Source organism: Sciurus vulgaris, assembly GCF_902686455.1.
Source record: "Sciurus vulgaris genome assembly, chromosome: 8".
NCBI lineage: Eukaryota > Metazoa > Chordata > Mammalia > Rodentia > Sciuridae > Sciurus > Sciurus vulgaris.
The window spans coordinates 152,564,765-152,592,678 of NC_136468.1; the positions used below are offsets into that span (position 1 = coordinate 152,564,765).

General features: G+C 56.2%; 1 protein-coding gene across 2 annotated transcripts in view; it reads left to right on the top strand.

Moving 5' to 3' along the window:
• The window catches only part of ADGRD1 (adhesion G protein-coupled receptor D1), a 102,582-nt gene that overhangs the window by 10,758 nt on the left and 63,910 nt on the right, over positions 1–27,914 (top strand). The window contains exons 4-13 of one of the 2 annotated variants that reach the window (XM_079152483.1): positions 236–331; positions 1,864–1,986; positions 10,009–10,188; positions 12,877–13,131; positions 16,147–16,208; positions 16,888–17,043; positions 20,251–20,310; positions 22,654–22,771; positions 23,314–23,424; positions 26,516–26,591. In XM_079152483.1, coding sequence (XP_079008609.1) covers positions 236–331; positions 1,864–1,986; positions 10,009–10,188; positions 12,877–13,131; positions 16,147–16,208; positions 16,888–17,043; positions 20,251–20,310; positions 22,654–22,771; positions 23,314–23,424; positions 26,516–26,591 — 1,237 coding nt within the window. The remainder of the gene's footprint in view (positions 1–235; positions 332–1,863; positions 1,987–10,008; positions 10,189–12,876; positions 13,132–16,146; positions 16,209–16,887; positions 17,044–20,250; positions 20,311–22,653; positions 22,772–23,313; positions 23,425–26,515; positions 26,592–27,914) is intronic. The other variant, XM_079152484.1, reaches the window with a different exon arrangement.

Below are 27,914 nucleotides of genomic sequence, written 5' to 3' on the forward strand. Positions count from 1 at the left end.
GGAGTCAGCACTGGGGACCTCTGTGGCTGGGTCCTGACTGGACAGACTCCGTGATGCCAGGGGCCACTGTGTTGGCCAAGAGGCTACTGGGCAGACAGGGCAGAGGGGCTGGAGGGAGGCGGGGAGGGCGGCCGACCTGAGGCCCTGGGCCCAGGCGGCAGGCTGAGAGACGTGGGCTGCCTTTGTGTCCTCTCACTCATTTGTTGTGTCTTTTCTCTTTTGTTGTCTCACCCAGCACTGCAAGCCCACAACCTCACTGTGCTTCCTTCCCACAATTCTGCCTTTGTGCATACCAATGACTCTGCCTACTCCAATCTCTCTGCAACCGTAGGTGAGCACCTGTCTGCTTCCCGTGAGTCTGGATCTACAGTGAGTTCAAGGCCCATCCCCTCCGCCTGCGGGACTCGGCTCTCCTGGCCAGCAAAGGAGCGGATAGCTGAGTACAAGCTGCAGATGGCCAGGGGTTAGCCAGGAGCCAGGAGTTACCAGGGGCTACCAGGGGCTAGCTAGGTGTTAGCCAGGAGTTACCAGGGGCTAGCCAGGGGTTAGTCAGGAGCCAGGGGTTAACCAGGCTTAACCAGTGGGGTTGAGTCTGAAGGAAGTGGACCAGGCTCTCCAGTTTGCTGCTTGTTCTCGGAACAAAATGAACATGAGATTTTTCTAAACACAGAAATTGGCTTTTAAAATGAATCGTATTTTTTTGGAGGAAGGAAAATCATACTCTTCATGGAAAATTAAAGCTAATTTAAGAACACCTCATTCCACGTGTGCTCTCTTACAAACCTTAAAATCAGCATTTCTTCCGCAGCTGGACCTAAGTCACCTAATCGTGACCCCAGTCACGATCCCCTCGCTGTCTTGTCTGCTGACCTCCAGAGCCACATGCTCGCATCTCCCTGTGCAGCTCACAGTGAGAGGGACAGTGACTGGCACTGCTTGGTGGCCGCAGAGGGCCAGGGCCAATGGGGGTCTCACCTTTATCTCTTTCAACACGTCACCTGATTTGGGAGTGTTTGGCTTCCAAAATTAATTCTGCCAAGCAGACAGTCTGGTTTAGGGCTTTCCATGCCTGACTTGGTAATGCAGCTGCTGGTTATGTCCACTGGCAGTAAGTGGGACGAGGAGAATGATCAGTTTAAAAGCAGTCAGGAAGCTCTGAGGACGAGGAGTTCTCGTGTCAGTGACCCCTGGAGAGCTGGCCGGGCTCCAGGTGCAGCAGGAGGCACAACAGGGAACGTGCCAGCTCCCCACACCTGAGCACTGCCCCGCACACGGGGTCCTCGCCGTCTGCTCCGTGAGCCCCTGTGCCATGGGCACCTTCGCCATGGGAGCCAGTGAAGTGTGTCTGGGTGGAGCAGCGCCTCCTGGGACTTGTGCAGACGCCTCTGGGACTGTGCAGACACCACCCCGGGCCCCCTGGAGTCCCACAGGCCGTAGCTTCACACGTGTGAGATTAGGGCTCAGTGGTAGCTTCACAAACCCGTTAGGAGCACGTTTCACGGCGGAGTCAGAGTGCAGGTGGGGGGATGACCCCAGGCGCATGTGGGCGCCACCACCCTCCTGCTCGGGTGGCCCAGCGTTGACAATATCGTGATGCCATGATTATAGCAGATGCCAACAGAGCACCCTCTGATAGGATGCAGCGACTTTCTAACATTTAGGCTTATGAATTACTCATAGTTCAATTATCAATAAGTCCTAACCAATGCCGCTGCGTCCTGGAATAACGCGCGATGCTGCGAAGGTCTCCCAAAGGCAGACGTGACCTACGTGCACAGGTGGCGGCGTTCAACTTGACAGGCATCACTGGACTTGCAGACACCAGGACTGGCTCTGTGTGATGCTGTCCCTTTTGTCCCCTAGACATCGTGGAAGGGAAGGTCAACAAAGGCATCTACCTCAAGGAGGAGAGAGGCGTGACGCTGCTGTACTACGGCAGGCTCAGCACCTCCTGCATCAGCAGCCCCGCACAGTGCGGCCCCGAGGGTGAGTGCCAGGCCTTTGCGCCATCCTGTCTCCCTGCCAGGTGGCCCCTGCCCCTCTGAACGGGAGTGTGAAGACCCCTCTAACTGCAGAACGCATGAGATGTCAAAGTGGGCTGGTGGCGGGGGACGCAGGGGACTCGAGTCCTGACTGAAGGCTGGTGCTGGAGGCTGGAGGGCCCGAGCTGTGAGACCAAAGCATCTCGTCTTGAAGAGGAGGGAGAGGAGTCCCTCCCTGAGACACAGGCCCCTGACGTCACACGCCGTGGCGTCTGTGGGCAGGAAACAGATGGTGTGTCTGCCGCCGCGTTATTTCTGGCTCTGGGATGTGGATGATGGACTGGGCAGGGCATGCCTGTTAACCCTCATCCAGGTTTGCCTCTTTCAGGCCCATCGAGGGTGGCTGGATGCTGGGTGGAACTGTCCCAGCCTGTGGTCCCAGGCCTGTGGCCAAAGCAGTGCCACGCGTGCAAGAGGGAAACCAGGAGCCTCTCCTCTCTCTGCTTCCTGGAGGAAGGCAGCCTGCTGCATGCAGCCCAGGCTGCACAGCTCATCTGGGCCACACTCGAGAGCGGCTGCCGTCCGCCAGCCTGGGGCCTTCAGGGTTTTTCCTTGAGGCAGAGTGAAAATGTTTGTTCTAGGGGAGGAAAGTCTGATGCGGCCTGTATGAGGCCATGAGACTTTCGGGACAGATGTGCTTAGGTGACGGGTTGGTTGTGCATGGTTCTGAGAGAAGACCACTCAATTCCAATGAAAATAAACACGTGCTTCATGAGCCGAACCACAGGAGGTTGCGTTTGGACTTTGAGGGAGCAGCTCTGAGGAGCTCAGCTGGGCGCACAGATGGTTTGAGCTGGTCCTGAGTTCAGCCCTCAAACATGTCAGGGTTGTTTGTTTCTCCAAACCCAAAACAAGCCTGGGCTCAGTGACAGCAGCTAGCAGACAGGAAAGCAGAACGTCCCTGCCCCAGGCTTGGGAAGGCCAGGTCTGCCCGGCCGTGGCTGACATTCCAGGGAGCAGCCTCTCCTGGGGGAAGGAGCCCTCTGCAGCTCTGGAGTTTCTCTGGACCGGGGAGGAAAGGGCTGTGTTGTGGGCGTTGTGACGGCCACCGTTCTAGGTGACCCACACGGGAGGGAGGTGGTGGCACCGAGGGCAGGACGGCTCTGGAAGACGGAGTCCTGACGGTCCCCAGACTCCAAGGCCAAGAACCAAAGGCCTTGCAGTGAACGTGCCTGTGTCCATATGCAGCTTGGCAGGCATAGGGTTAACATTGTAATCGGCTGCCAACATTGAAAAAAAAGGAAATTTTTACTAGGCATGGTATACCTGCAATCCCAGCTGCTTGGGAGTCTGAGATAGGAGGATCAACAGTTTGAGGCCGGCTTAAGCAACCTGGCAAGACTCTCAAAAACAAACAAATAAAAACAATAATTTAAAAAAGCAGACTAGGAAGGGTCAAGGACTTCCCGTTTTCTGGAGAAACCCCTTCGTGTCCTGCCTCTGTCTCCAGACCCTCGTGGCTCCCATGAGACTCCACTGTCCTCGGCATCCTACATTGACCTGGGCCGGGTTGGCAGCCTGGTGTGCCTGGGGGTCTGGGCTCTCGCCCAGGACTGATCCCCTCTGTGGTGACCTGGGCCGTCGCACAGCTTTGAGTAAATCTCTTCGCTGGTAAACAGGTCAATGAGCTTCGCCCTGGGTGCCCCCCGGGTGTGAGAAGCCGAGGGGCAGACCTGTGGACGAGGTCAGCTGTGGAGGGCTGCTGGCGTTCGCAGCCCTCCACTTGTGGCCCCTGCTTCTTTCTAACAGGATGGCAGTCCCCCTGCCTGGGGTCCCTCTGCCATGGCTACCACGGTTGGCCTCCCACACCACCGTGAAGCCTGGGATGTGCCTGTCCTGGTACCTGCACTTAGCTTTCGCTGGTTTCATCCCTAAAGAAGTGAGGTGGCAAGAGCTGGGGGTAGAGAGAGCGGCAGCCTTGCTTTGCGTCCTCCCTGTGGCAGCCTTCTGCACCTGGAGGTGTTTCTTACATGTCCACTTGGCGCTGTGGCCAGATCCAGAGCGAAGCCAGGAAGCCTATGGCAGCCATGGCTGGGGATGATGCTGGCCTGAGCCGGACACTGGCCGGGCAGCGCTGGGCTGCTCTGCCTACCCTGGACGTGGCTGTGCGGAGCCACTCATCACTGCGGCCTCGTGGAACAGGAAGATCTGCCCAGCGTTGTTCAAATCCAAGTCCGGCGGTGGGGAGGTATGAAGGCAGCGTCAGGAGACGCCAAAACGTGGAAAGAGGAAATCCACGTCCAGTCTTCACTTTAACATGATCATCTCATTGGAAATGCGTTTTGATGCGTCTTATTCAGGGTGAGAGCATCAGGAGGGAGCACGCTTTAAAAGCAGGTTGATTTAACAATCTCTCGTAATGATACGGGTAGTGTCAGATGCGGTGGAGGTCGTGCAGTTAGGACTCAGAGGACGTGGCTCTGTCCGGCCACTCCCACCACACCTGGTGGGGGCACAAAACGACAACCCATTGTTCCCGTAACAAAATCAACACTGAAAGAGAGGACGTCTCCCCCGATAGGCCTGCTGCTTGGCATTTCTCATTTCCAGATCCTCATGTCCTCTCTTCCTGTGTTTTCAAATGATTCTTCTTTAAAAGAATGTCTTGGGAGGGCTGGAGGCACGAGTGCTCCAGAAGAGAGGCCATCTGAGAAGCCTGGTTGTCCCCCTGCTCTCAGGGGGCGGCCACTCTCCCTCTGCTCCCACCCACGCCTGCTCCTCCAGCGTCTGCTTCCTGCCTCCCCTGAGCCAATGGTGGGTGAGCCCTTGGCAAACAGGCCTTTTCTGGGGGAGGCTTTCATGGCCACCAGCTGTAAGTGGGGGAGCTGTGGGGACCTGGGAGAGAAAGACCAGGGACACTGGCTGACACCAGGGACAGCCTGCCTCCTTCCTGCCAGGGTCTCCGTCAGCAGCTCGAGCTGGGAAGGCCCCTCCATGGGCAGTTCTAGCAGATCCCTTCACCCACGCTGGCCCTGCAGCTCAACGGTCCTGCAGGGATCTGCTCCTGGTCAGGTGAGCAGGTCCATGGGCCTGTCCTCACCAGGACTTGTGCAGTCTGCAGCGACTGGTTGCTCAGCTCTCCCATACGTGGCCCAGGGCTCTGTGAGGGCTGTGTCCCGGCCACCACTCATTCCAGCGCCTGAACTTGCAGCCTTGCTGGTGCCTGAGTCTTTTCAAGGCGTCCCGTCCAGGCCCGTGGCTGCCCTGGGTGTGCAGTGATGGCCTTGGGTCGCACAGGGTCTCTTGCACCGGCAGCACCGCTGGGTTGTCTGTTGACAAGCTGGCTCCACTGCTCGTGTGAGGCGTCCCTGCCACAGTAAAAGGTCAAATGACAGCAAAGACAGGCAGTTGTTCCCGGCACGGGAGGACCCACCATAGAATTGCTTCACTTGCTCATTTTCATTTCTCCCTCGGATGCACGGCTGTGTGTTACGATGATGCCGTTCGACTCAACAAATGAACCAAAACACGGATGATGGCCAGGAGAAGAAGAGGAGGAAGAATACGAGGAGGAGGAGGTCGACGAAGAGGACGAAGGAGGACCCGCCTTGGCTTCTGACGTGGTGCTCCGCTGTCCCGAGTGCCTTTAGATTGACTCATCTCGAGGAGCTTCGGCTGCTCCCAGAAGGCCTGTCCCCGCTGGCCCCCTCGCCTCTCCCTTCCTCCCTCTGTGAAGTCTTCCTGTTCTTTTCCCTGAGGAAGTGCAGAGCCTCCTCTGCTTATCAAGAGCATGGGGGCTGCTGAGGCTCCCAGGGGCTGGCGCATCTCACCGTGCACTTTCCCTCTCCGGGCCTTGAGTTGACTCTTTGCTCTTTGCACGAGCTTATTTAAAAAGCTGTCAACACAATGCTACACTATTTGCTGTGTGGAGACCGAGGATAGCCTGAAATCCCTGGCCTAGAGTAGACCCAGCTGTTATCTCCCTTGGATCTCTGGGCCAGGGGGCCGCTTGGAGGAGGCAGTCCTCAGAGAAGCTTTCCTCAAGTGTGCCTGCCTTTCAGATTCGGTAACTGGGCCCAGAGAGGCACAGCCTGGGGCCTGAGGCTGCAGCCTTGGTGGCCAGTAGCTGCAAGGTCGCTGGTGCTCCTGGGTTGGCCAGAAGGCTCAGTACCCTCCAGTCTCTGCTGCCCACACAGACTGGTGGAGAGGCCTAGTTCTGGGACACTGCTCATTTGCTTCTGTGCTGCACGGAGGGCACACTGGACAGAACCCCAGAGTCCAGAGGGTCCCTTGACATCACCTGTTCATTTTACAAAGGATAAACTGAGGCTTGGTTCTAGGAAGCTTGCTCAACCAAACCTCTGCAGATTTCCAAGATGCACTGTACCCCTGGGTGCCGAACCAGCCAGGCCAGACTGCAGGCCTATCTGGCCCAGAAAAGTCTTTTGTTTCTTAAAGTATTTAAAAAACTGTTTTGGAGATAATTGTGAATCACTAGATGGTTATAAAAAATAATGAGGTGCTCTGATGTGTCCTTTACCCATGTCCCTGAACATCAGCATCTTGCACAACCACATACAAAACTCACCTCATTCAGAACATACCAGCTTCACGTGCTCTTGTGAGGGTCCATAGGTCTTTACAAATGGCAGACTTGGAAGGATTCTGGGTTTCTTAGACATTTCAGAACTCCTTATTGCTTCTTTGTCCAAGCTTTTGGAGTTCTGAGCACACGTGCTCTCTCTCTCTCTCTCTCTCTCTCTCGTTCTGGAAACTGACCGCAGGGGTGCACAACCACTAATCCACATCCCCAGTCCTTTTTATTTTTTACTTGGAGACAGGGTCCCACTGAGTTGCTGAGGGCCTCACTAAGTTGCTGAGACTGGCTTTGACCTTGCCATCCTCTTGCCTCAGCCTCCTGAGCTGCTGGGATCACCCGTGGCCACTGTGGCAGCCTGAGGTCTCAACAGTGTCTCTTTTGGTCATTTCATCCTGAGTCTCACACTCCGTGTGTCTGAGTGGACTCTGGTCTGTGCATTTCTTGCCAGCCCTCCTGTCCACTCCCAGCCATCTTGTTGGAAGTACACGGAGCTCTCTGGGCATCTGCCCTCTACCTGCGTCCTATGGCTTCTGATGGGAGGCCAGGCTGGCAGCCAGGGGGCCTGCGACACTTGGCCCCTGAAGGCCTCCTGCCCCTCCAGGCTAGGTTTGGGCCGGTCACTCACAGCTGCGGGCCCAGGGCAGGGAACATCCACAGGCCTCTGTTCTCAAGAGGCGAGTGACTCAGTCTGTGTCCAGGGCAGTCCAGCCCTTCCCTGCCTGGATGCTGCGGGAGGCTGGCAGGCAGCCCCTCCAAGGCCCAGTCCTCGTGCCCTCGACCTGGGACTAGAGATGCTGGGAGGAGGAAGAGTGGCCCTTGTGAAGGTCAAGGCAGAGCCCGCCTGCTGCTGGCAAGCTCTCACTGGATCCTGGAGGTCAGGCCTTCGGCGCAGCGTGTGTCCACGTGGAGGGAAGGGACTTTTCATCTGCTCCAGGTGCTGCAAACCTGCCCCTCATCGTCTTCTGTGTTGGCCGCCCGTGGCCAACCTTTCTGCCGCCTGCCACGTCTGATTCCTGGGCTTGCTTCCCCATCCGCTGTCCAAGGCCTTTCCTTAGTGTTTGGGTGACTTGGGATTCAGTGCCCAGGCGGAGTGTGGCCCTACCTGGTTGGCACCGTGCTCCTCCCTGTTCCCTTCTCTTTTCTCTCCTCTGTGTTGAGGACCACGTTCAAGACTTGGCCCCATGTGGCACTCGCAAGCCCTGCACATCTTTTCAGGAGACGCAACCTGAGGTCGCTGGAAGCCCAGTCCTGCCAACATGAAAGGCACGGCCTTCACCAGGGCCGCCTGCCCTGTGAGCCCTGGCACGGCACCAGCCCCACTTTTCACTTTAATTTTTATTACCTGACCCTTACCTGATGCTGTATTGAATGTTTTATTTTTATTTTTCTTCCTGGACAGAGAGACATTAGGCCAAGACAGGATTATTTTTAATTGAGTGAAAGGAATTTTTAAATGCAGCGAAGTTTTGAAAAAAAATTGACTTCTATGAATTCTACTGGGAATACGTTTCATAACAAAATTTCATAATGCACTGTGCTCATTTCCCTGTGAAATTGGTTGTTCTGAGTGTGGAGATGCAGGAAGGCTGGGGTTTGTTCTGGCCTCTGTGCTGCCACAGCGCAAGGCAGACTGGAGAGGAAGGAGCTGGTCCGGCCCCACATCCCTTCTTCCTCCACGCCAAGGGGGCAGGGGCGAGTGTGACGTGTGGCCCTGTCTGGATGCCACGGCCTACTCCTGAAGTGGCACCTCCTTTGGTGGGGACGGGTCACGTGTTCTTCTGGGGCTCTGCTCTCTAGGACCCTCTGTGGCTCACACTCCATGCAGAGCCTCCCATAGGTCCAGGAAGCCTGGGTCCTCTCCAGCTCTTGAGATTCTTCATTGCTAAACAAATTTTTTGTTTTTGACCAACCACAGCAGTACGTATTTACGGGCACAGTGCGACATTCCATGCATGTGTACAACGGACGCTGAGCAGATCAGGATAATGGGCGTGTCTGTCCCCCGCAGGCTTATCATTTCTTTGGTTGGGAACACTAAATCAAAACCTCTTCTGTGAAAAAATTCAGTGGAGAAATTCCAAGCCGGGGTGATAAAAATTGTGCTGTTTTCCATGTTTCTGTTAATAGCATCAGCTTGAACCCCCACGTTTACAGTGCAGGCCACCCTCCCAGGCCTTTAGAGGCCTGGACATGACACATTAATTCACGAGGCATTGCCCAAGGGTGGCAGCCAAGGCTGCTGTTCCACACGGGTGACCAAGGTCACGTGCCTTCAGAGGCTTCCAGAACCCGGTCTGCAACCTCGTCTGAGGTCAGACCTAAAGTGACTTTGTTGCCATTTATGTAAATAAGGCCTCGGGCAAATGCACCCTCTGCCCAGCCTGGCCTGCTGGATGAACTCTGGGCAGGTCACTGTCTGTCACCACGGTGCCGTCCAGGGAAGGAAGGACCAGGCAGGCAGCTCAGTTTCCCCGCCGTGGAGTGCAGCAGGTGGCCAGCTTGGCACACACGCACGTGCCACAGAGCCGCGTTCCCGCACACCCGGGAAGGCAGGCGGGCGAGGAACCTGGATGCAGAGAAGCAGCAGAGAGGCCGCCAGCTCCGGTGTAGCCACCGGGGTTTATCCTAAAGGAATACGGTCTGAGGTATGCAAAAGAATTAGCTTCCAGTTCTGTTTGGAGTATTCCTTCTGAGGTTTGAAGAAAGCCCTAAGGCTCGACAATGGGGTTGTTTAAAAAAGCTGTGAGTCCTGTTTAGGATGTAGCGCAGCTCAGAAACAAAAATGACGGGGTGGAAAATTCTACGGACACGGGAGGAAGCTCACAGGTGGTTGACTTGTTAAAAATGTTGCTGGTAAGTGTGTGCATGGAATAGTTCCTTCCTCTGAAAATACACTTCTGGAGGAGATTTTGGGGGGAGTGCCACACAATGTGTCTGGACAAAGGGGAGGAGCCCAGGCTGGTGTGTGCTTCTGTTCCGGTTGGGCCACTTTCGATCTCCATTGGCCACTGGACTGGTGGTCTTGGACAAACTGGCCTCCGTGGCTTCCTCTGTGCCAAGGGGGTACCAGCAGGGTTACTGCACTCTAAAAAGAGTCAATTCAGCTGGGCTTGGTGATGCACGTCTGTAACCCCAGTGACTTGGGAGGCTGAGGCAGGAGGATCATGAGTTTAAGGCCAGCCTCAAAAACTTAGAATCTATCTGAAAATAAAAAAATAAAAAGGGCTGGGAGTGTAGCTCAGTGGTAGAACACCCCTAGGTTTCATTAAAACCAGAAAAAGAAAAAGAGACAATTCACATAAAACCCTTAGAAACGTGCCCGGCATCCTGTGAGCCCTAACAGATGGTGTCTAAGAGTGCCAGGTGCTTTTTTGGCTCTTTGTAGCTCTTTCCTCGTCCTTCTACTGACCCATCTGTCTCTCTCAGGGGTCACATTCTCCTTCTTCTGGAAGATACAAGGAGAACAGTCTAGACCCATCCCTTCTGCATACGGGGGACAGGTCATCTCTGACGGGTTCAAAGTCTGCTCCACAGGCGGCAGAGGCTCCGTGGAATTGTACACACGGGAGAATTCCATGACGTGGGAGGCCACCTTCAGCCCCCCAGGTGAGTGCCACACGCCGCTCCCCACACTCCTCGGCTGGTGCCTCGTGGTTGCGCACAGTGACGGGATGTGCTGTTACATGTTCCCACACGCACACACACTGCAGGGTAACCCGGCAGCCCGGCTCCCAGCACTTCCCCCACCTCCCGTTCCCTCCCCTGGTCCCCTCCACTCTACTGACCTCCCTCCCGTTTCCCTGAGCCCCCTCCCCACCTGTCTTCTCCTGTCCCCTCTCCAGCTTCCACAGGAGAGAAAGCACTTATTTCGCTTAATGTGACGCTCTCAAGTTCCACCCATTTTCTTGCATAATTTTGTTCTTTTTTTTTTTTTTGTTCTTCTGTAGGGCTGACCAAAACCCTGTTGTGCATAGTGACCACACTTTCTCCACAGGAGCTCCTTCTTCGAGGGCTTCCTGGGCCCGCGACGGGGAGGGCAGGGTGTGCCTCTGACATGTGGCTTGCTGCCAGGTCAGACCTGGGCCCTGCCGCCCGAGCGGGCCTCGTGGTGGTCACGGTCACGTGGCTCTGAGAACCTGGGTTTCCGGCCAGGGCAGGGTGACACAGCAGGTGCTCACCTGTGGCTGTGGATGGAAAGCTGCGTGCGGAGGGCAGGGGTCCATCCCCCCAGCCCCCTGGGGAAAGTGTTTTGGGTGTGGAGGCTGTAGATTCAGAGAGCAGGGGGCAGGGAGAGGCCCGGCGTTCACCTGGGTCCACTCCTGGTGCCGTACACCCTTGGGGTCCGGGGGGCATCTGCCCAGACCTTGGGCCTGTTTGTTTTCTTCTTGTTGAGGTACAGCTGTGTATTTTGGATGGCAGTGTCTGTTACGTCTTTTGCAAATATTTTCTCCATCTGTGGCTGGCCTTCTCTTAACCCTATCTTGCAGAAAGAGGTTTTAAAGTTTCAGTGAAGTCCAGCCTGTTGGTCGCTTCTTCAGTGGATCGTGCCTTTGGTTCCATAGCTAGACAGCCATCGCCAGCCCGAGCTCATCCAGCCTGTCAACTTCCAGGAGTGCCAGGGCTTAGCGTTCTCCTTTTAGGCCTGCCATGCCTCTTGGATTGATTTTGCCATGGTGAGAGATGTGTCTAGGTTTATTTATTTTTACTTTTGCACTGAGAGTCCAGTGGCCTGGCATCACTGGTTGGAAGGGCCAGCTTTGCTCCAGGGTATTGACTTTGCCCTCATGTCGAGTGTCAGTGGACAGTCAGTGCTGGTCTGGCTCTGAGTCATCCACCCTATCCACTGGTGCATCTCTCTACCTTGCCCGCATAATTCTGCATGACCTGGCCTTGAGTGCTGTGGCTTTTACTGAGTCTCCAAGGCAGGAAGAGCCCATCCTGCTTCTGTTTTCCTCCCTGATAGTGCGTGACTCTTTTGGCATTGGCCTTCCTATGTAAACCTCTATAATCAGTTTGTTGCTGTCCATGAAGTAATTTGCTGGGGTTTTTATTGGAATTGCATTTAATCTATAGATCAACACAGAGAGAAACGACATCTTGACATTATTGAGTCCACCTATCCATGGACATGGGATATCTTTCTATTTATTTAGTTCTTTTTTAGAAAAAGTATTTTTTTTTAATTTGTTCTAATTCTTATTTAGTTTCTTTCATTGGCCTTTTGTGGTTTTCCGCGGATCTTATGCAGCTTTTGGTAGACTTATACTGAAGTATTTCTTGTTCTTTTCTTTCTCTCTCTTTTTTTTTTTTTTTTAAGTACCAATGTTAATGATACGGTATTTTTAAATTTTAAATCCCATTTGTCCTTTTCTGGCATATAGAAAGGGAACTGATTTTGTATGTTAACCTCGTATTCATTGATCTTGCTATAATCACATATCGGTTTCAGAAGGTTATTTCTTTATTCTTATTCTTTTGGGTTTTCTTCATATAGTTAAGCCATCTGCAAAGATAACTTTATCATACCCTCTTAACCCATGTGTGTTTGTGTCTGTGTGTGCATGTGTGTGTGTTTGGGTGTGTATTTATGCATGTATGTGTGTGTGCATGTGTGTGTGTTTGTGTTTGCGTGTCTACGTGTGCATGTGTTCGTGTGTTTCTGTGTGTATTTGTGCATGTGCATGTTTATGTGTGTGTGCATGTGTGTGTGTTTGGGTGTGTATTTATGCATGTGTGTTTGTGTTTGTGTTTGTGTGCATGTGTGTGTATTTGTGTTTGTGTGTCTATGTATGCATGTGTTCATGTGTTTCTGTGTGTATTTGTGCATGTGCATGTTTGTGTGTGTGCGTGTGTATCTTTTATCTCTTTCTTTGTCTGCTACGTGGTCAGCACTGCCCATGGTGTTGAAGACGCTGTGAGCAGGGATGACACCTGGCCTCGTTCCTGACCAGGGTGGGTTTTCAAGTGGGCTCAAGGTCTGATTGGCTGGTGCTCAAGTCCTGCCTTTAGAGCTATTTTATCACTTTCGTCTGTGGGCATTTAATCTGTGACTCCTGTGTTAAAACAATCAGTCTTCTGGAACTGCTTTTGGAATTGGGGGAGGGAGGCAGCAAGGCGGCTCCTCTCCTGCGCCCTAAAGGGCTGAGGAGGGTCAGGTCTGTGTGGCGGCCTCTGTCAGGACCTACCAGGAGGAGCAGTGACGTCGTGGGCCCAGGGTGCGCTCAGCCATGAGGAGGCCGCGTGTGCGGGCACGTCTGCACGGCACTCAGGATGGCTGTCTCTGTGCCTTTCCAGGTCCCTACTGGACGCATGTCCTGTTTACGTGGAAATCCCAGGAGGGCCTAAAAGTCTATGTCAACGGGACGCTGAGCACCTCTGACCCGAGGGGGAAGGTGTCCCACGCCTACGGCGAGCCCAGTGCCAACCTGGTGATTGGGTCTGAGCAGGACCAGAGCAAGCGCTATGAGAGCGGGGCTTTTGATGAGTTCATCATCTGGGAACGTGCCTTGACTCCAGATGAGGTCGAGATGTACTTCACGGCAGCCACAGGTCAGTGAGTGCCATGGCGCGGGCAGGCCCAGTGCTGCTCCTGGGTGCCCTGTGCCCGGCTTCTGTCGCGGGTGTGAGGTGTTCAGTGAGCCTTTGCAGCACAGCACTTGCTAGAGCACCTGCTCCCTAAGATACAGACAAGCATTTACCAGAGGCACGCAGAGACTGAAGCTCTCCTGGGATCACAGGGCGCGCGGGCGGGTGACCGTGGCAGGCTTTGGAGGGCACATATTCCGTACGTCAGTGTGTCTGTCCCATCAATGCCTCCCACATGTTGCCTTCTTTGCTGGGCTCCTTGAGCCCCAAAGATGCCCTCTTCCTGCCTGGCACAGAGTAGTCATTCAGAGCAATGGCCTGTGTGTACCTGGGCTCAGCTCTTTTCTCTGCCATGATGAGCCATGAACACCTGGAAGTCCCTTTTAAAACACTGAGGTGAGATTCACATAGTATCAACTAACCGTTTGTAAGTGGACAATCCTGTGGCATTTGGTAAGATGCAGCCACCACCTCCATGGAGTGTCCAGATGTCTGTGTCCCCCCTGTAGGGACCTTCTGGCCCCTAGGCAGCCTCCTCCCCGACCAGCCTCTGCAGCAGCAGTCCGCCTGGCTTAGGCCTAATCTCGCAGGTCACCACTGCCTCTTCTGTACCGTGGGTGAGGAGAATGCCCACCCGCCGGGATGCCGCAGCGACACAGCAGGATGGGCTGTGAAAGGCAGCTGGCAGTGGCAGAGCTTCCATGCCTCTGCTCTGGCCACAATCAGCTCTCCCATCCCTCACAGTTCCAGTTTCATGGCGCCCACAAGCAACATGCCGCTTATTTCCACTTAGAAAGACCAGTCACCACGTGGGCCTGTCTCCCTCCAGCAACCTCAGCAGAGGAGGGGGCTGCCCGCTCTTGACCCCTCCTGCAGCGAGGCTGGGCCTGACTCAGTGGCCACATTGGTCCGTGTGCCATCTGTGAGCAGGACTGTGGTGGGGCTGTGGGAAACGCTGACTGGGCAGAGCCCACCCTTGATATGGCAACACGGACAGCCTCGTCCAAAGCACAGGAGAGGGGACCCCAAGGGACAGTCAAGGTGCTGGTTTTGGAAGAGGAATCGGATGCCACCCAGGCACCGACGGCGTCCACGGCAGCCTCACAGCCTGCCTTCCGCTTCCACCAAGGAAAGGGCCTGCCCTCCCTTGCACAGGAGAGGTGTGAGGCCCCGCAGAGTGTCCAGCGGAAGAGAGCCCTGTTGGCCTGCCGCCTGCTGCCAGGATGCGGAGTTGTCACTCTGAGAGCTGCAGGTCACCCTTCTCGTGGTGGCAGCAAGCCCTGGGCGCCAGGTCGTGTCCCGTCTCGGCCTCCCTAGTCCTCTGCACTTGGAGTAGATGATGTTCCATCTTCCAGGGGTGCAGGAGGGGCTCAGCTAGCAGGCCTCCTGGAGCACACACCCTGTGCCCAGCTGAACCAGACCTGGAGCTGTCCAGGTCCCATTCCACCTGGCCATCTGGTTCTGTAAAGCATGAATGGGAAGAAGGACCCTAGCAGCCCCTGGAGGCCCTCCGTGGGGACTGACATGCCATGGCTTGGTCCAGCACTGTTGGGTCGGGATGCTGTGCCAGACTGATGTGAACTGAGACCCAGCCCGATGGCACCAGGGTCATAGGAGCAGGGGCAGCTGCTCTCTGCATGAGGATCTGGGTGCACGTGCAGCTCTGCTGGGCTGCAGGTGCTGGGGCGTACGTTTCTCTGAGTGCCCGTCCAGAGGAAGTGGCCTCTTCCAATCCCTTTAGCTGGAGCAGGTACTGTTTTCTGACTGATCAGTCCAGATGGGGCACTCTTTTCTCATTCACACAAAGGCAGAGCATTGTCACCCTGGATGGGTCCCCCACCCCTGCCACCAGAATGGGTGGCAGCTCCTCTGGAGAGGAGCAGAGGAAACAGAAGGCTGTGTACTCACAGGGTGAGGGCCACTGGGGCCAAGCCAGGCTGAGGACAAGGCTGAGCCCCACTTCTCCTCTGCCTCAGGTGCTTGCCTCTGAGGGGTGTGGGCAGGTCTGCAGACTTTGGTTTTCTTTTTCAGTACGGGGATGGGACGAGGGCCTGGTGCATGCTATGCAATGGCTCTGCCACTGAGCCGCATGCAGCCTTCTTTATGCTGAGCTAGGGTCTCTCTGTCCCTGGCTTGGAACTTGCCATCCTCCTGCCTATAAACTGAGTAGCCCGGTGACAGGTGTGTGCCCACCCCCAGCTCTGACAGACTGACTAATTGCCCTTCATTTTGTAACCTCACCTGGGTACAATGGGACTTCAATGTGGCCACTCTGGGGCTCCTTGGCACCTGAGCCATGAACGTCACTTTGCTTGGAGAACAATATGGTTGGTTCTGGGGCCTGGGTCTCCTGTGAGTGGCCACCTGCCTTCACCAGTCACTGGCCCCACCCAAATCCAAGAGTTCACACAAGCCAACAAGGGCGACGACCCCACTTCCTCAGGTCACCTGCAGCCACCTCGAGGTGTTTTCTAGCAGTGAAGTTAAACGTGTACGCTCCAACCCAGCAGGAGGTGCTGGGTTGGAAGTCAGTGGGGGAATGGAGGAAGCCTGGTCACCTGAGTCTTGAAGGTCCTCAGTAAGTCAAGGCTGGAGCACGGGCCTGGGGCAGCCGCCTCCCCGCCCCTGAGGTCCTGGTTCGCCCGTTCCTCCGATGAAGCACCAGGGTCCTGTCTGTCTAGTGGGTGCAGTCAAAGTCTGTTTTTCATTCTTTGTGTCTTTGAAATCAGTGACGCCTTGCATAAAATTGTCCTTTCAGATGAAGACTTGCATGAAGGGATCAAAAGCAATTTAGAATACAAACAGAAAGACAGCGTGAGCTGTTAAGCAGATGGACGTCACCTTCCCAGCCATTTCCCCTGGAAGCCCCCTGCCTGTCCCCTGTGTCTCAAGCTGCTAAACTCGGGAACCAAGGCAGACCTTCCTTGGGGAAAAGGGACACAGTCTTGGTCCTTAATAAGCGCTACTTATTTTTTCTAGGAAAACATGTTTGGTCGACTTCCACACCAGGTTTCTCCATGACGCCCACAGCAGACACCATGGTGAGCAGGTGCACTTTCTTTGGCCCTTTGGGTGATGTATCTGGGTGGGCCAGATGCCGGGAGGGCTGAGTTCCCTTAGATGACGTGGGCTCTTCCTTAGTGGCAGTGTAGTGTCTGGGAGGAAATGCTAGACACAGGGAAAGCCAACTTTGGGCCTTGCTCTCGGTGCTCATGGTGATGGAGGGCAAGACGGTCACTGAGGTGCTGAAGATGGTGATGGAGACTCTCAGAGACAACGGCCCCAAGGTCCTCTACTGGGCAGTGGGAGACGCCTCTGTGCCGTGCTCAGCTTCCTCTGTGCCTTTGCTGTCCGAGGGAAGCTCAGCTGGTATTGAGCGCTCCCCTCTGGAACCAGCCTCTGTCACCAAAGAACTTCCCTTGCTCGCAGACGTCCCTAACAGAGTGCTGACTCTGGAGCATGCACCCAGGTCTGGTCTCTGGGCCACCATTGCCTCTCTGTGCTTAGCTTCGTCCGTCAAGGGTCCTGTTTCAGAAGGAGGCTGCGTGGGTGAAATGCTCACACATGCCAACAGTTCACGAAGGGGCCTGGCCTGTGGGAGGACTGCGCCATGGGCATTGTGGAACAGAAAGCCTGTGGCCCAGAGTTGGGCCCCTGGGCTTCCAACAGACCGTGTGGCTTCCGTTCTCAGCAGAAGCTCATGTGGCCAATTTCTTTCAGATGCCCACTGACGCCTACCATCCCATCATAACCAACCTGACAGAGGAGAGGAAGAACTTCCAACGACCCGGAATCGTGCTGAATTACCTTCACAATGTGTCCTGTGGCTTGCCCAACAAGTCCCTTTCGGAGGACACAGCACTGAACCTCACAGAGGTAAGCACTCTAGGCCGTGTGTGGTGGACCTGGGCCAGCGCGCGGCCACACCACAGCCGGCCGCAGAGACCAGGCGCTTTCACAGGAAGTCAGTGCTGGATGCCACGCTTCCTACCATGAGCAGGTGGCGTGCCGCTCTGGCCAGCTGTGGGCAGCCCCAGGGCTCTGCCTTTCATTTCCTGAACCCGCCTGGCCCTTGGAGACATTTGGGTCTGAACGCCTGTCAACTGCTGAATCAGCTGGGGCTGCAGGCCACGGTCTGCAGTGGGCATCCCAGGGTCACCTACAGCGCTCAGTGAAGTCCTCAGGATGCAGGAAGCACTTCATAAGTACTGACCCCTCTCCTGTGTACCGAGCTGGGCTACAAGGGGTCACTGTGGCAGCTGGTGCCTCGTATGCAGCTGGTGCCGAGTGTGCGTTCGCTCGTGGTGCGTCTGCCCTGCCTTCCTGTGGTGGTGGTTCCCACAAAGGGTCCTCGGAGGTGTGCAGTAGGCGCTCAGCTGGGGTCCTGCTCGGGGCGTCCAGGGCGGGAGGAACTCCACAGTGCTTCCATCACTTAGACTCCGGCTTGCTCAGCACCTGCTGTGCTGGGTTTTTGTGTTGTTGTTTTTTTGTTTGTTTGTTTGTTTTTGTGGTGCTGGGGATTGAACCCAGGGCCTTGTGCTTGCGAGGCAAGCGCTCTACCAACTGAGCTATCTCCCCAGCCCTGCTGTGCTGGTTGAGTTAACACCAATCATGAACCAGTTGATGAATTAGCCTCCACTGCCTACCCATGAGCAGGCTGGCCAGTTAGTAGGTGCCTTTGGGTAGCCCCATCTCCACCTGGCCTGGGATTCCTGAGGGCTGAACTCGGCTTTGTCCTGCCTCCATGGGGCTTGCAGCCTGGGTGTGTCCAGTCCTGAGAACTGTACGGGGAGCTGGTTTAAGAGTCCCTCCTCAGAACCTTCCGGCAGTCTGTGCGCTTTCCAGGCGGGTCTGGAACACAGAACCCAGCCCTGTGACCTTCTTGCTGCTAATTGCAAGGCACTGCGGTGACAGCAGGCGGATGGGTGACTGGCAGGTGAGCCACCACGGCAGGGCCTCAGAGCTGCCAGAGGAGCTGCCATGTGGCTGGCAGGAGTGACGAGGGACAGCAGAGCCAGCCAGGACCAGGGCCAGGCCAAGCCCAGTGTGGGGCTGGGGACGCCTGGTGGGGACAGGGTACATGCAGTGTGGTGGCTCCGTGCCTTTCACAGGTGCATTTGGAAGGTGGAATTCAGTGCAGGTCTGCTTAGGGAGCGCTTCCATTTCCAGCTTCTCGACTTCCTGTCTGCTCTGCTTCCTTCTCCCCCTGGCTAAACCTCACAAGCCAGAGAAGCTCAAGTGGCTTCAAGGACCAGACAATTAAAGTCGAGGATGCAGTAGGGTGGGCGGGACAGCTCGTCAAATGCAGCTCATCTGCAGTCACCTCTTCTGGTTTTGCAAGGGAAGCCCCTGCCTGGAGTTTTACAATGAGAATTCTCACAATGTGAACAAGTGTGCAGCTAACTGAAACATCAAAACAAAAATCATGTGTAGACCGAATGAAAACTGCCTCCAAGATGGATGCTGCCTTGGGGCCCGGGTGGAGATGCCTGGGTGGAGATCCCTGTGTGGATCAGGGACAAGTTGCCTGTCTCTGGTGCCCTGGAGACAGATCACACAGATTTACCCCAGACGCCACCAGTCTCAGATGGAGTGACAGGTGTAAGTGCTTGGTGGCCACATTGTCCTGTAGGGTCCTGGCTTATGGCCTGTCAATCACACAGGATGGTGAGGGGTCACTTCCTGTGCTGTGCGGGAGGGGGCCGCCCGTCACACGTGCTGTCGAGCTTTTAAGCGGCATTTGAGCTGTGGTTCCTGTGAACTGGAGGTGTGGTGACTGCAGGCCACACAGGAACCTGGGGCCCCACGCAGCTGTGAAGTGTGTGGTTAGCAGTCCTGAGGGTACTGCATGCTGAGAAAAAGGAGTTGTGCGGAGATTGAGCCAAGTCAGATACACGATTAGTTCCCATGTTCTTTTTTTAAAAATGTGGCTTTTGGTAACCTGAAAAGGACAAACGTGGTTTGTATATTTCTATCCAGGGGAGATAGATGCTCTAGGTCAGGAACCAGCCCACTGTGCCTACCCACCCAGGCCATATCTGGCCGTTGACAGTTTCTAAGCGTAAAGTTTTGTTGGCACAGACGCTCACCCACTTACTGATGTCTCGGCTGCTTGTGCTCCGAGGCCAGCCCAGATGTGTGCCTGTGAAGCTGGAACTCCTTCCTACCTGGCCCCTCGAGGCAGGTCTAGACCCTGCTCCAGCCCAGCGAGGGCAGGCCATGCTGTGTGTCGTTAACTCTGCAGGCTTGCGCTGCAGGGTCTTAATAAACATCTGTCCGACAGTATGGAAGAGTGGGGTTTTGATGCTGTGTCCCCTGAATAGGAGCAGGGTGGCTATTTTGGAAATGACATTTGCAGGAAAGTTGGGACACTTAGCTCAGGCTCTAAGTATAATCCTGGTGTCTACACTGGGAGGCAGGTGAAATAAACAGGTGCGAGGTAGCGCGGGAGGCGGAGACTGGGGAACTGGGACCCCTGCCCAGCTAAGCGGCACCTCTGCTCAGCTTTGGTGATTGTGGTTAAGTGGGAACTTGGCTGAGCAGTGTCCAAACTTCTGCATTTTTCAAAGGAGGAAGGAAAGCCACATATTTTCACTTAAGTCTCTCGATTTGGAAACGTTAGAAACTAATTTCATTAATTTAGAACAATAGTGAGCCAGACCAAACGTGTCCTTAGGTCGGTTTCCCCACAGATCCCGAGTACCCTCTGCTTTGTGGAGAGGTTATTTCCAATTAACACAAGTGGGTTAGCATCTGTTTGGCTTCTCACCCTAAGAAAAGCATAATCCAGGTCCTGATTTTTAATTAATTCACTAATTTAACTGGCATCTGCAGAGGGCATTGGGCCACACTGAGCAGTGTCCAATCTGACATCCCCAAGCTGGCCACTGACTTTACAGGGCCATGATACCAAGCAAGTCAGAAGAGCCTGATGCTTTAATACACTAATGTGAGCTCGGATTGTTCCCTGCTGCGTGCAAACCCAGCCAGTGGTCATCGGAGATGCACAGGGGCCACGGGGGAGTCACGGTCTTGACTTGAGGCTGGGGTCCGTGCTGAGCAGTGTCCTCTTGTTCCCTTTAGACCTTCTTGAACACCGTGGGCCAGCTGTTCCTACTGCCTAGTTGGACCGACGTGTCAGAGGTAAGGGCAAAGAACATCTGATCTTCAAACACACACCTGGGGAGGTTCTATCTTCCTCAAACGACCAGTTCATGTCCACCAGGGGTGGGGCAGCGTGTAGTCCCTACATCTGGGCCACGTGAGCTCATCTTGCCTGGACGCATCGTTGAGGCCCAGGGGCTGCCGTGTGCAGGTCCTGTGCTCTGAGGAAGGAAGCAGCCAGTTTCTTCTCGAGGGCTGTCCCTTGCTGGTATTGGACCGGACATGCTTTTTGGCAACACTTTTGCATCGGGAATAGCGAAAGGAGTCATGTCTGATGTTGAAAGACCTTTGGACTGAGGGGAGCAGCCGCTCGCAGCAGCTCGCACCTCAGGGTAAAAGCGTCAAATGAGAAGCTCTCATTCTCGGCATGAATCCAATAGAGGAGGTAGAGCCATTTTTATTTTGCTTCCAAAAGACCTACTGACTTTATTTATTCTAAAATAAAATAAGTCAACAGGTAGTCGTGGAGAAGTCGGAACGTGCAGATGGTCCCAATGCCACGAGGGAGGCGTTGGTCCCGCAGGTGTCCTTGCAGACTGGTTTCCACGCCCGCGTTCCGTACACATTCCACAGGCAGCGTATATCCGGTTTCACCTGCTTTTTTCCATATCCTGTCAAGAATGTGTTCCAAGGCACTGAGAATTCTTCTGCAGCATCATGCTAGTCAGGGTGGGACAAGCTGAGCTACAGTAACGATAGAGCCCACATTGCAGCGGCGTGGCACACGGAGTCAGGGGGCTCTGAGGAGCCTCCAGCCCACACAGTGACTCTGGACCCTGCCTCTGCCTGTCCGCTGCTATCTGCAGCACAGGGCTTCCGATGCTATCAGTGTGGTGGAGGAGGGAGGAGGCCCGGGCCCGGCCACACCAGTAGGTTGAAGTGCTCCTTCTCCTGAAGCCTCATCATTAGAAACGTTGGGAAGCATTTTCCAGAGGAGGCAGAGTGACATCTCATTCTCTGCTTATTAATGAGATTGCACCAGGGCTGCATTTCATGGGCTCTTCATTTGAACAATTTCAGATGGAATAAGATTGTGTTTAATATTGGCAAAGGGAGGGAAAAGGTCAGGAATGGAAGACCAATGCCATCTTACCGGAAGCAGATTTTTTTTTAAAGAGCACAGCCCTGTGGGGTTGGCGATTTCAAGGGGACTTGGTGTATGAGACTGCACCCTGGGAATCCAGAGAGGAGCCCATGGAGGACTCAGACAGTTGGAGTTTCTGTATCAATTTAAATTAGCTCTTTTGGAATGCAAAATGTGCCGCAAGATATGTGAATCTGCTGCAGACCATGAATAGTTATGAACGTCCTGGATTCAGGCAGGCAGCAACGTGCATCAGAGAGCAAACGCATCGGCCGCGCCCCACCAGGGCTGGTGCCAGGGACACGGACTCTCACGTGCCTAACTGTGCTCGACTGATTGTAACTGGGCCACGAGCCTAAGAGAAATTGTCTAAAATTGGCCTCAGCGTTCCATTTCCAGCTCATTAGGGTCTCCTGGAGCGTGTGTTTGAGAATGCTGAGCTTAGCTGCAGACAGATGCTTCTCAGAAAGAGGGGGAGGCGGGTGGGGGGCAGAGCAGCTGCCAGGCGAGGGAGGGCGAGGCAGGCCCTCCTCCTTGCCCTGTGCCTGAGGACCGGCAGCCGTACCAGGTGTTCACGTGCCCTGAGCTGGAGCAGATACACGTGACCAGGAGAGCCTCACCTTGCTGGGGGCAGTGTCCACAGGTTCTTCCCTGCCTTGTGAAACCAGTGAGCGCAGAGGGCTCTTGGAGGGCAAGTTCAGGAGGCCAGATGTGATTCGGGGAGCTGGCTTCTCCGGCCATCTGCCCCCATGGAGAGTGGGCCAGAACTGCTGGTGTCCTCATGCCAGAGGGGACTTGGGGTGTCAACCCCTCCCTCTGGAGTGGAAGGGGCAGATCTGGGACTTGCTGCATCCCTTGGAGGGTTCAGAGTGGAGCCAGGACCAGGGGTCTGAGCCTCCCAGTCCCCAGGAGCTGATGCTCAGTGTTGGGCCAGCTTGGTGCCATGTTCCTGCTCTGTGGCCCTGGAGGCCGGGGATGCAGCCACTGTCCAGTCTGAAGGGGGCAGAGTCAGGTGGCTCATCCCTCTTCACAGCATGGTGAGGCAGCATGGTCAGCTTTCCAAAATGGGGCTTTGCTGAGATGCTGAGGCCGTCCTAGAACTTGCCACCCTCCCACTTCAGCCTCCCTAGTCGTGGGGGTGACAGGTGTGGCCACTCGGCTGACTAAGCTGGAAGCACGAGTGTCTGTCCTCAGTCTGCCTGTCTCCTGCTGCTTCTTCATGTCTGTGTTGTTCACAGGACAAGGTCCTGGTGCTGGGCCTGATTGACACCATCGATGCTGTCATGGGCCACGTGTCCTCCAACCTGCATGCCAGTGAGCCCCAGGTCTCCATCGTGGGATCTTCCTCCATGGCAGGTAGCTGGGGTCCTAGGGGCCAGGTGGGCGTGTGAGTGGAGGTGGGAGACGCAGGGCTGGTGCTCAGCCTCATGCCCACCGGGAGCTGTGGCGAACTCGCCTTTGCCTACACTGCACTTCTGTTGCCAGATTGTGTCTTGAAGGGAAGTGTGAGGTTAGAGGCAGGGTGGAGGTGGGCCTCAGCCCATGTGCACAACGTGAGTGATGTGCTAGCCTGATGCCAGCCATGGGACCTCAGGGCTTGCATAAGGTCAGCAACCCAGCGGTGGGGTGGTCTCGCATCCTTGCGAGTTTGCTGAGGCACAGAGAGGAAGGGCTTTGGGGTGAGAGTCGCCCCAGCATAAGGTCTGTCCTGCCCCTGGGTTGGAGCACTCCGCCTGTGCAGCTGCTCTGGCCCTTGTGTTTTGAGGCCATGTCTCCTAAGGGCAGTGACACTCCCAAGGGAAATCGCTGGGTTAGAAGGGAAAGGCAGGTGGCATGTCCCCCTCTTCAGGCTGCGAGCCCACTGCTCAGCTCCCGCCTCCTCTCCCTCTTCTTCACAGACTTCTCTGTGGCCAAGGTCCTCCCCAGGATGCTGAGTGCCCCTCACTACCGCTTCCCTGCCCATGGGCAGAGCTACATCCAGATTCCCCGCGAGGCCCTTTGCAGCTCAGGTGGGTGCAGTGCTTAGGCCCTCTGGGCAGCCCAAGGGGTGATCTAGAGTCCTGTGGGGGCTGCTGATGGGCCCAGGGCTCCTGAGTGCCCTGTGGGAAGAGCTTTGGTGTGCTCAGAGCGTAAGTACATGGGGCGTGCCCAAGGGGTGTGCTCATGGGGTGTGCCCAAGGGATGTGCCCAAGGGATGTGCCCAAGGGGTGTGCTCATGGGGTGTGCCCAAGGGGTGTGCTCATGGGGTGTGCCCAAGGGATGTGCCCAAGGGGTGTGCTCATGGGGTGTGCCCAAGGGGTGTGCTCAGAGCGTAAGTACATGGGGTGTGACCAAGGGGTGTGCTCATGGGGTGTGCCCAAGGGGTGTGCTCAGAGTGTAAGTCCATGGGGTGTGCCCAAGGGGTGTGCTCAGAGCGTAAGTCCATGGGGTGTGCCCAAGGGGTGTGCTCATGGGGTGTGCCCAAGGGATATGCCCAAGGGATGTGCTCATGGGGTGTGCCCAAGGGGTGTGCTCATGGGGTGTGCCCAAGGGATGTGCCCAAGGGGTGTGCTCAGAGCATAAGTACATGGGGTGTGCCCAAGGGGTGTGCTCAGAGCGTAAGTCCATGGGGTGTGCCCAAGGGGTGTGCTCATGGGGTGTGCCCAAGGGATGTGCCCAAGGGGTGTGCTCAAGGCGTGTGCTCATGGGGTGTGCCCAAGGGGTGTGCTCAGAGCGTAAGTACATGGGGTGTGCCCAAGGGGTGTGCTCAGAGCGTAAGTACATGGGGTGTGCCCAAGGGATGTGCCCAAGGGATGTGCTCAAGGGATGTGCCCAAGGGGTGTGCTCATGGGGTGTGCCCAAGGGATGTGCCCAAGGGGTGTGCTCAGAGCGTAAGTACATGGGGTGTGACCAAGGGGTGTGCTCATGGGGTGTGCCCAAGGGGTGTGCTCAGAGTGTAAGTCCATGGGGTGTGCCCAAGGGGTGTGCTCAGAGTGTAAGTCCATGGGGTGTGCCCAAGGGGTGTGCTCATGGGGTGTGCCCAAGGGATATGCCCAAGGGATGTGCTCATGGGGTGTGCCCAAGGGGTGTGCTCATGGGGTGTGCCCAAGGGATGTGCCCAAGGGGTGTGCTCAGAGCATAAGTACATGGGGTGTGCCCAAGGGGTGTGCTCAGAGCGTAAGTCCATGGGGTGTGCCCAAGGGGTGTGCTCATGGGGTGTGCCCAAGGGATGTGCCCAAGGGGTGTGCTCAAGGCGTGTGCTCATGGGGTGTGCCCAAGGGGTGTGCTCAGAGCGTAAGTACATGGGGTGTGCCCAAGGGGTGTGCTCAGAGCGTAAGTACATGGGGTGTGCCCAAGGGGTGTGCTCAAGGCGTGTGCTCATGGGGTGTGCCCAAGGGGTGTGCTCAGAGTGTAAGTCCATGGGGTGTGCCCAAGGGATGTGCTCAAGGGGTGTGCTCATGGGGTGTGCCCAAGGGATATGCCCAAGGGATGTGCTCATGGGTTGTGCCCAAGGGGTGTGCTCATGGGGTGTGCCCAAGGGATGTGCCCAAGGGGTGTGCTCATGGGGTGTGCCCAAGGGATGTGCCCAAGGGATGTGCTCATGGGGTGTGCCCAAGGGGTGTGCTCATGGGGTGTGCCCAAGGGATGTGCCCAAGGGGTGTGCTCATGGGGTGTGCCCAAGGGATGTGCCCAAGGGATGTGCTCATGGGGTGTGCCCAAGGGGTGTGCTCATGGGGTGTGCCCAAGGGATGTGCCCAAGGGATGTGCTCATGGGGTGTGCCCAAGGGATGTGCTCAAGGGGTGTGCTCATGGGGTGTGCCCAAGGGATGTGCCCAAGGGGTGTGTCAAGAGATGTGCCCAAGGGGTGTGCCCATGGGGTGTGCTCAAGGGATGTGCCCAAGGGATGTGCCCAAGGGGTGTGCCCAAGGGGTGTGCTCATGGGGTGTGCTCATGGGGTGTGCCCAAGGGATGTGCCGAAGGGGTGTGTCAAGAGATGGGCCCAAGGGATGTCCCCAAGTGATGTGCCCAAGGGGTATGCCCAAGGAGTGTGCTCATGGGATATGCCTAAGGGATGTGCCCAAGGGATGTCCCCAAGGGATGTGCTCATGGGGTGTGCTCATGGAGTGTTCTCCTGGGATGTGCTCATGCGGTGTGCTCAAGGGATGTGCTCAAGGGGTGTGCTAATGGGGTGTGCTCAAGGGATGTGCTCATGGGGTGTGCTCATGGGATGTGTCCAAGGGATGTGCCCAAGGGGTGTGTCAAGAGATGTGCCCAAGGGATGTCCCCAAGTGATATGCCCAAGGGGTGGGCCAAAGGGATGTGCCCAAGGGGTGTGCCCAAGGGGTGTGCTCATGGGATATGCCTAAGGGATGTGCCCAAGGTATGTCCCCAAGGGATGTGCTCATGGGGTGTGCTCATGGGATGTGTTCAAGGGGTGTGCTAATGGAGTGTGCCCAAGGGATGTGCCCAAGGGATGTGCTCATGGAGTGTGCTCCTGGGGTGTGCTCATGGGATGTGCCCAAGGGGTGTGCTCATGGGATGTGCCCAAGGGATGTGCTCATGGGGTGTTCTAAGAGCGTGTGCCTAAGGGGTGTGCCAAGTGTGTGCCCAAGGGGTGTACTCGGGCACCCTCAGTGCAAGCTTTGCGGTGTCCCTCAAGCGCTAATCCCATGCCAGCCACTGACAACTGGAATAGGTGGGGGAAGCTGGGATTCTGCCTTCAAGTGAGTCTGTTCCTCCCTGTGGGACTCTCCTGTTCCCAGCTCTGCTCAGGCCTGGTTAGCCAAGTGTCAATGGTGAGGGCCATCTCACCACCCCTCCCCTCGGGGCCTTCCAGGGGAGGGTCTGTCCAGGGACGTACCCCTAAAGGGTCTGTGGCCTCCCTGGGAGCTCAGCACCTACGTTTCTGGGGTTGTCTGGGGACATAACCGGAGTCCCTGTCCCAGCCAAGCACTCAGTTGCACGGCTGCAGCTTCCTGGCCTTGGAAAATTCTGCCCGTTGTCCCCCAGGAGCTGTCCAGGTCCCAGGGCATGAGGGGCTGCATTGTGACTGGGCAGGGGCTTTGTGCTTCTCTCCACACCTGGAACGTTGACACTGTCTGACCTGTGCTCTGTCCCCAGCCTGGACCACCATCGTGGGCCTGCTCTACCACTCCGTGCACTACTACTTGAACAACATCCAGCCAGCCAGCACAGAGTGAGTCTCGGGAGCCACAGCAGAGGCCGGTGCTCGTTTGCTGGGTGGTGAATCCGGGCAACACCCCCAAGCCGTCGCCTGACGACCACCATCTAGTCAGAGTGCCCCAGGCGCCAGCGCCTGCTGGTTCACTATCAGTCAGGTCCAGCCATGGGCCTGTGGTCAGCTCAGGGACTCCTGCCTGGGGCCTGGCAGTCCCGCAGGACAGGATGACAGAGCAGTGCTCAGGAGCATGGGCTGGAGGCCGCCAGCCCCACCTGGGACTGGCCGTGTGGCCTTAGATGAGTGACCCAGCCTCTCTGGGCCTGTCTGCACATCTGCAGCAGGAGGACAGCAGACCTGTCCCGTCATTGCCCTGGGCAGATCCTTCCCTGGTTCACTGTGTACTGAGTGCCTACTCTGTACTGAGGAGCCGGGGAGCAGGGAGAAAATCAGATAAGCGCCGAGCCCTGGTGGGCTCAGTCCCATGGCGATGGCCACCAGTGCTGAGCATGAGGCAGGTGCTGGTGAGAGGGGCTGTCCGGGACCTGCTCACAGCCTTGCTCCCTGCGGCTTGCGTCGTGGGCCTAGCCCTGCTGGAGGGGTGCTCCTCCCTGGTTTCTGATGAGTTGGTGCAGTTGTTCAGGAAGAAGCTGCCTGGCACCTGGGCCCAGGCAGGTGGGACCTGCCTTGCAGGACAGGACTGGCACTGGGGCGCCAGGTCTCTGTCCTTGCTCTGATTCACCTGTGACACCCCACTGACCTGCCTGTACTGGGGCCACACCCCGTGTATTCCCAAGGGCAAAATTCCTCAAGGGCAGAGACTATTTGGGGGTCACAGATCTGAGAATCATGGTGTCCAGAGGCCCTGCAAGAGGCACAGGGCAGGGCAGGGCCTTGCCCCGATGGGGAGGCCAGGTCACAGAGGCCCCTGGGGCTGGCATGGAGGCGTGGTGGGAGGCAGGCTTTCCTTCCGTGCTTTTTCTTTGTGTTTTCTTCTGTGGTCCTGTGGATGGTTCGCTTGGGTCAGTGACGTTTTCACGTGGGATTGTTAGACCGAGGACCCAGTCCGTTGTCATTTGCTGGAACAGGAAGTCAAGGACTCTCCTGGCGGCAGACTGTCCGGATGAGTCCCCTGGAGCCATTTCCTTCAGGACAGAGAGGCTGTTGGTTCTGCAGGGCGTCATCTTCGTAAGCTCCATGTCCACGATTCCAGGAATCATCCGTGTGCTTCCTGGAGGCTACTCCTCAGGGAGTCAAGTGAGACATGTTTTGCAGGACCTGGGGTGGGTACAGGGTGCATGGAGGCACTTCACCAGTTCTGTCCCAGCAGGGTCACCAGAC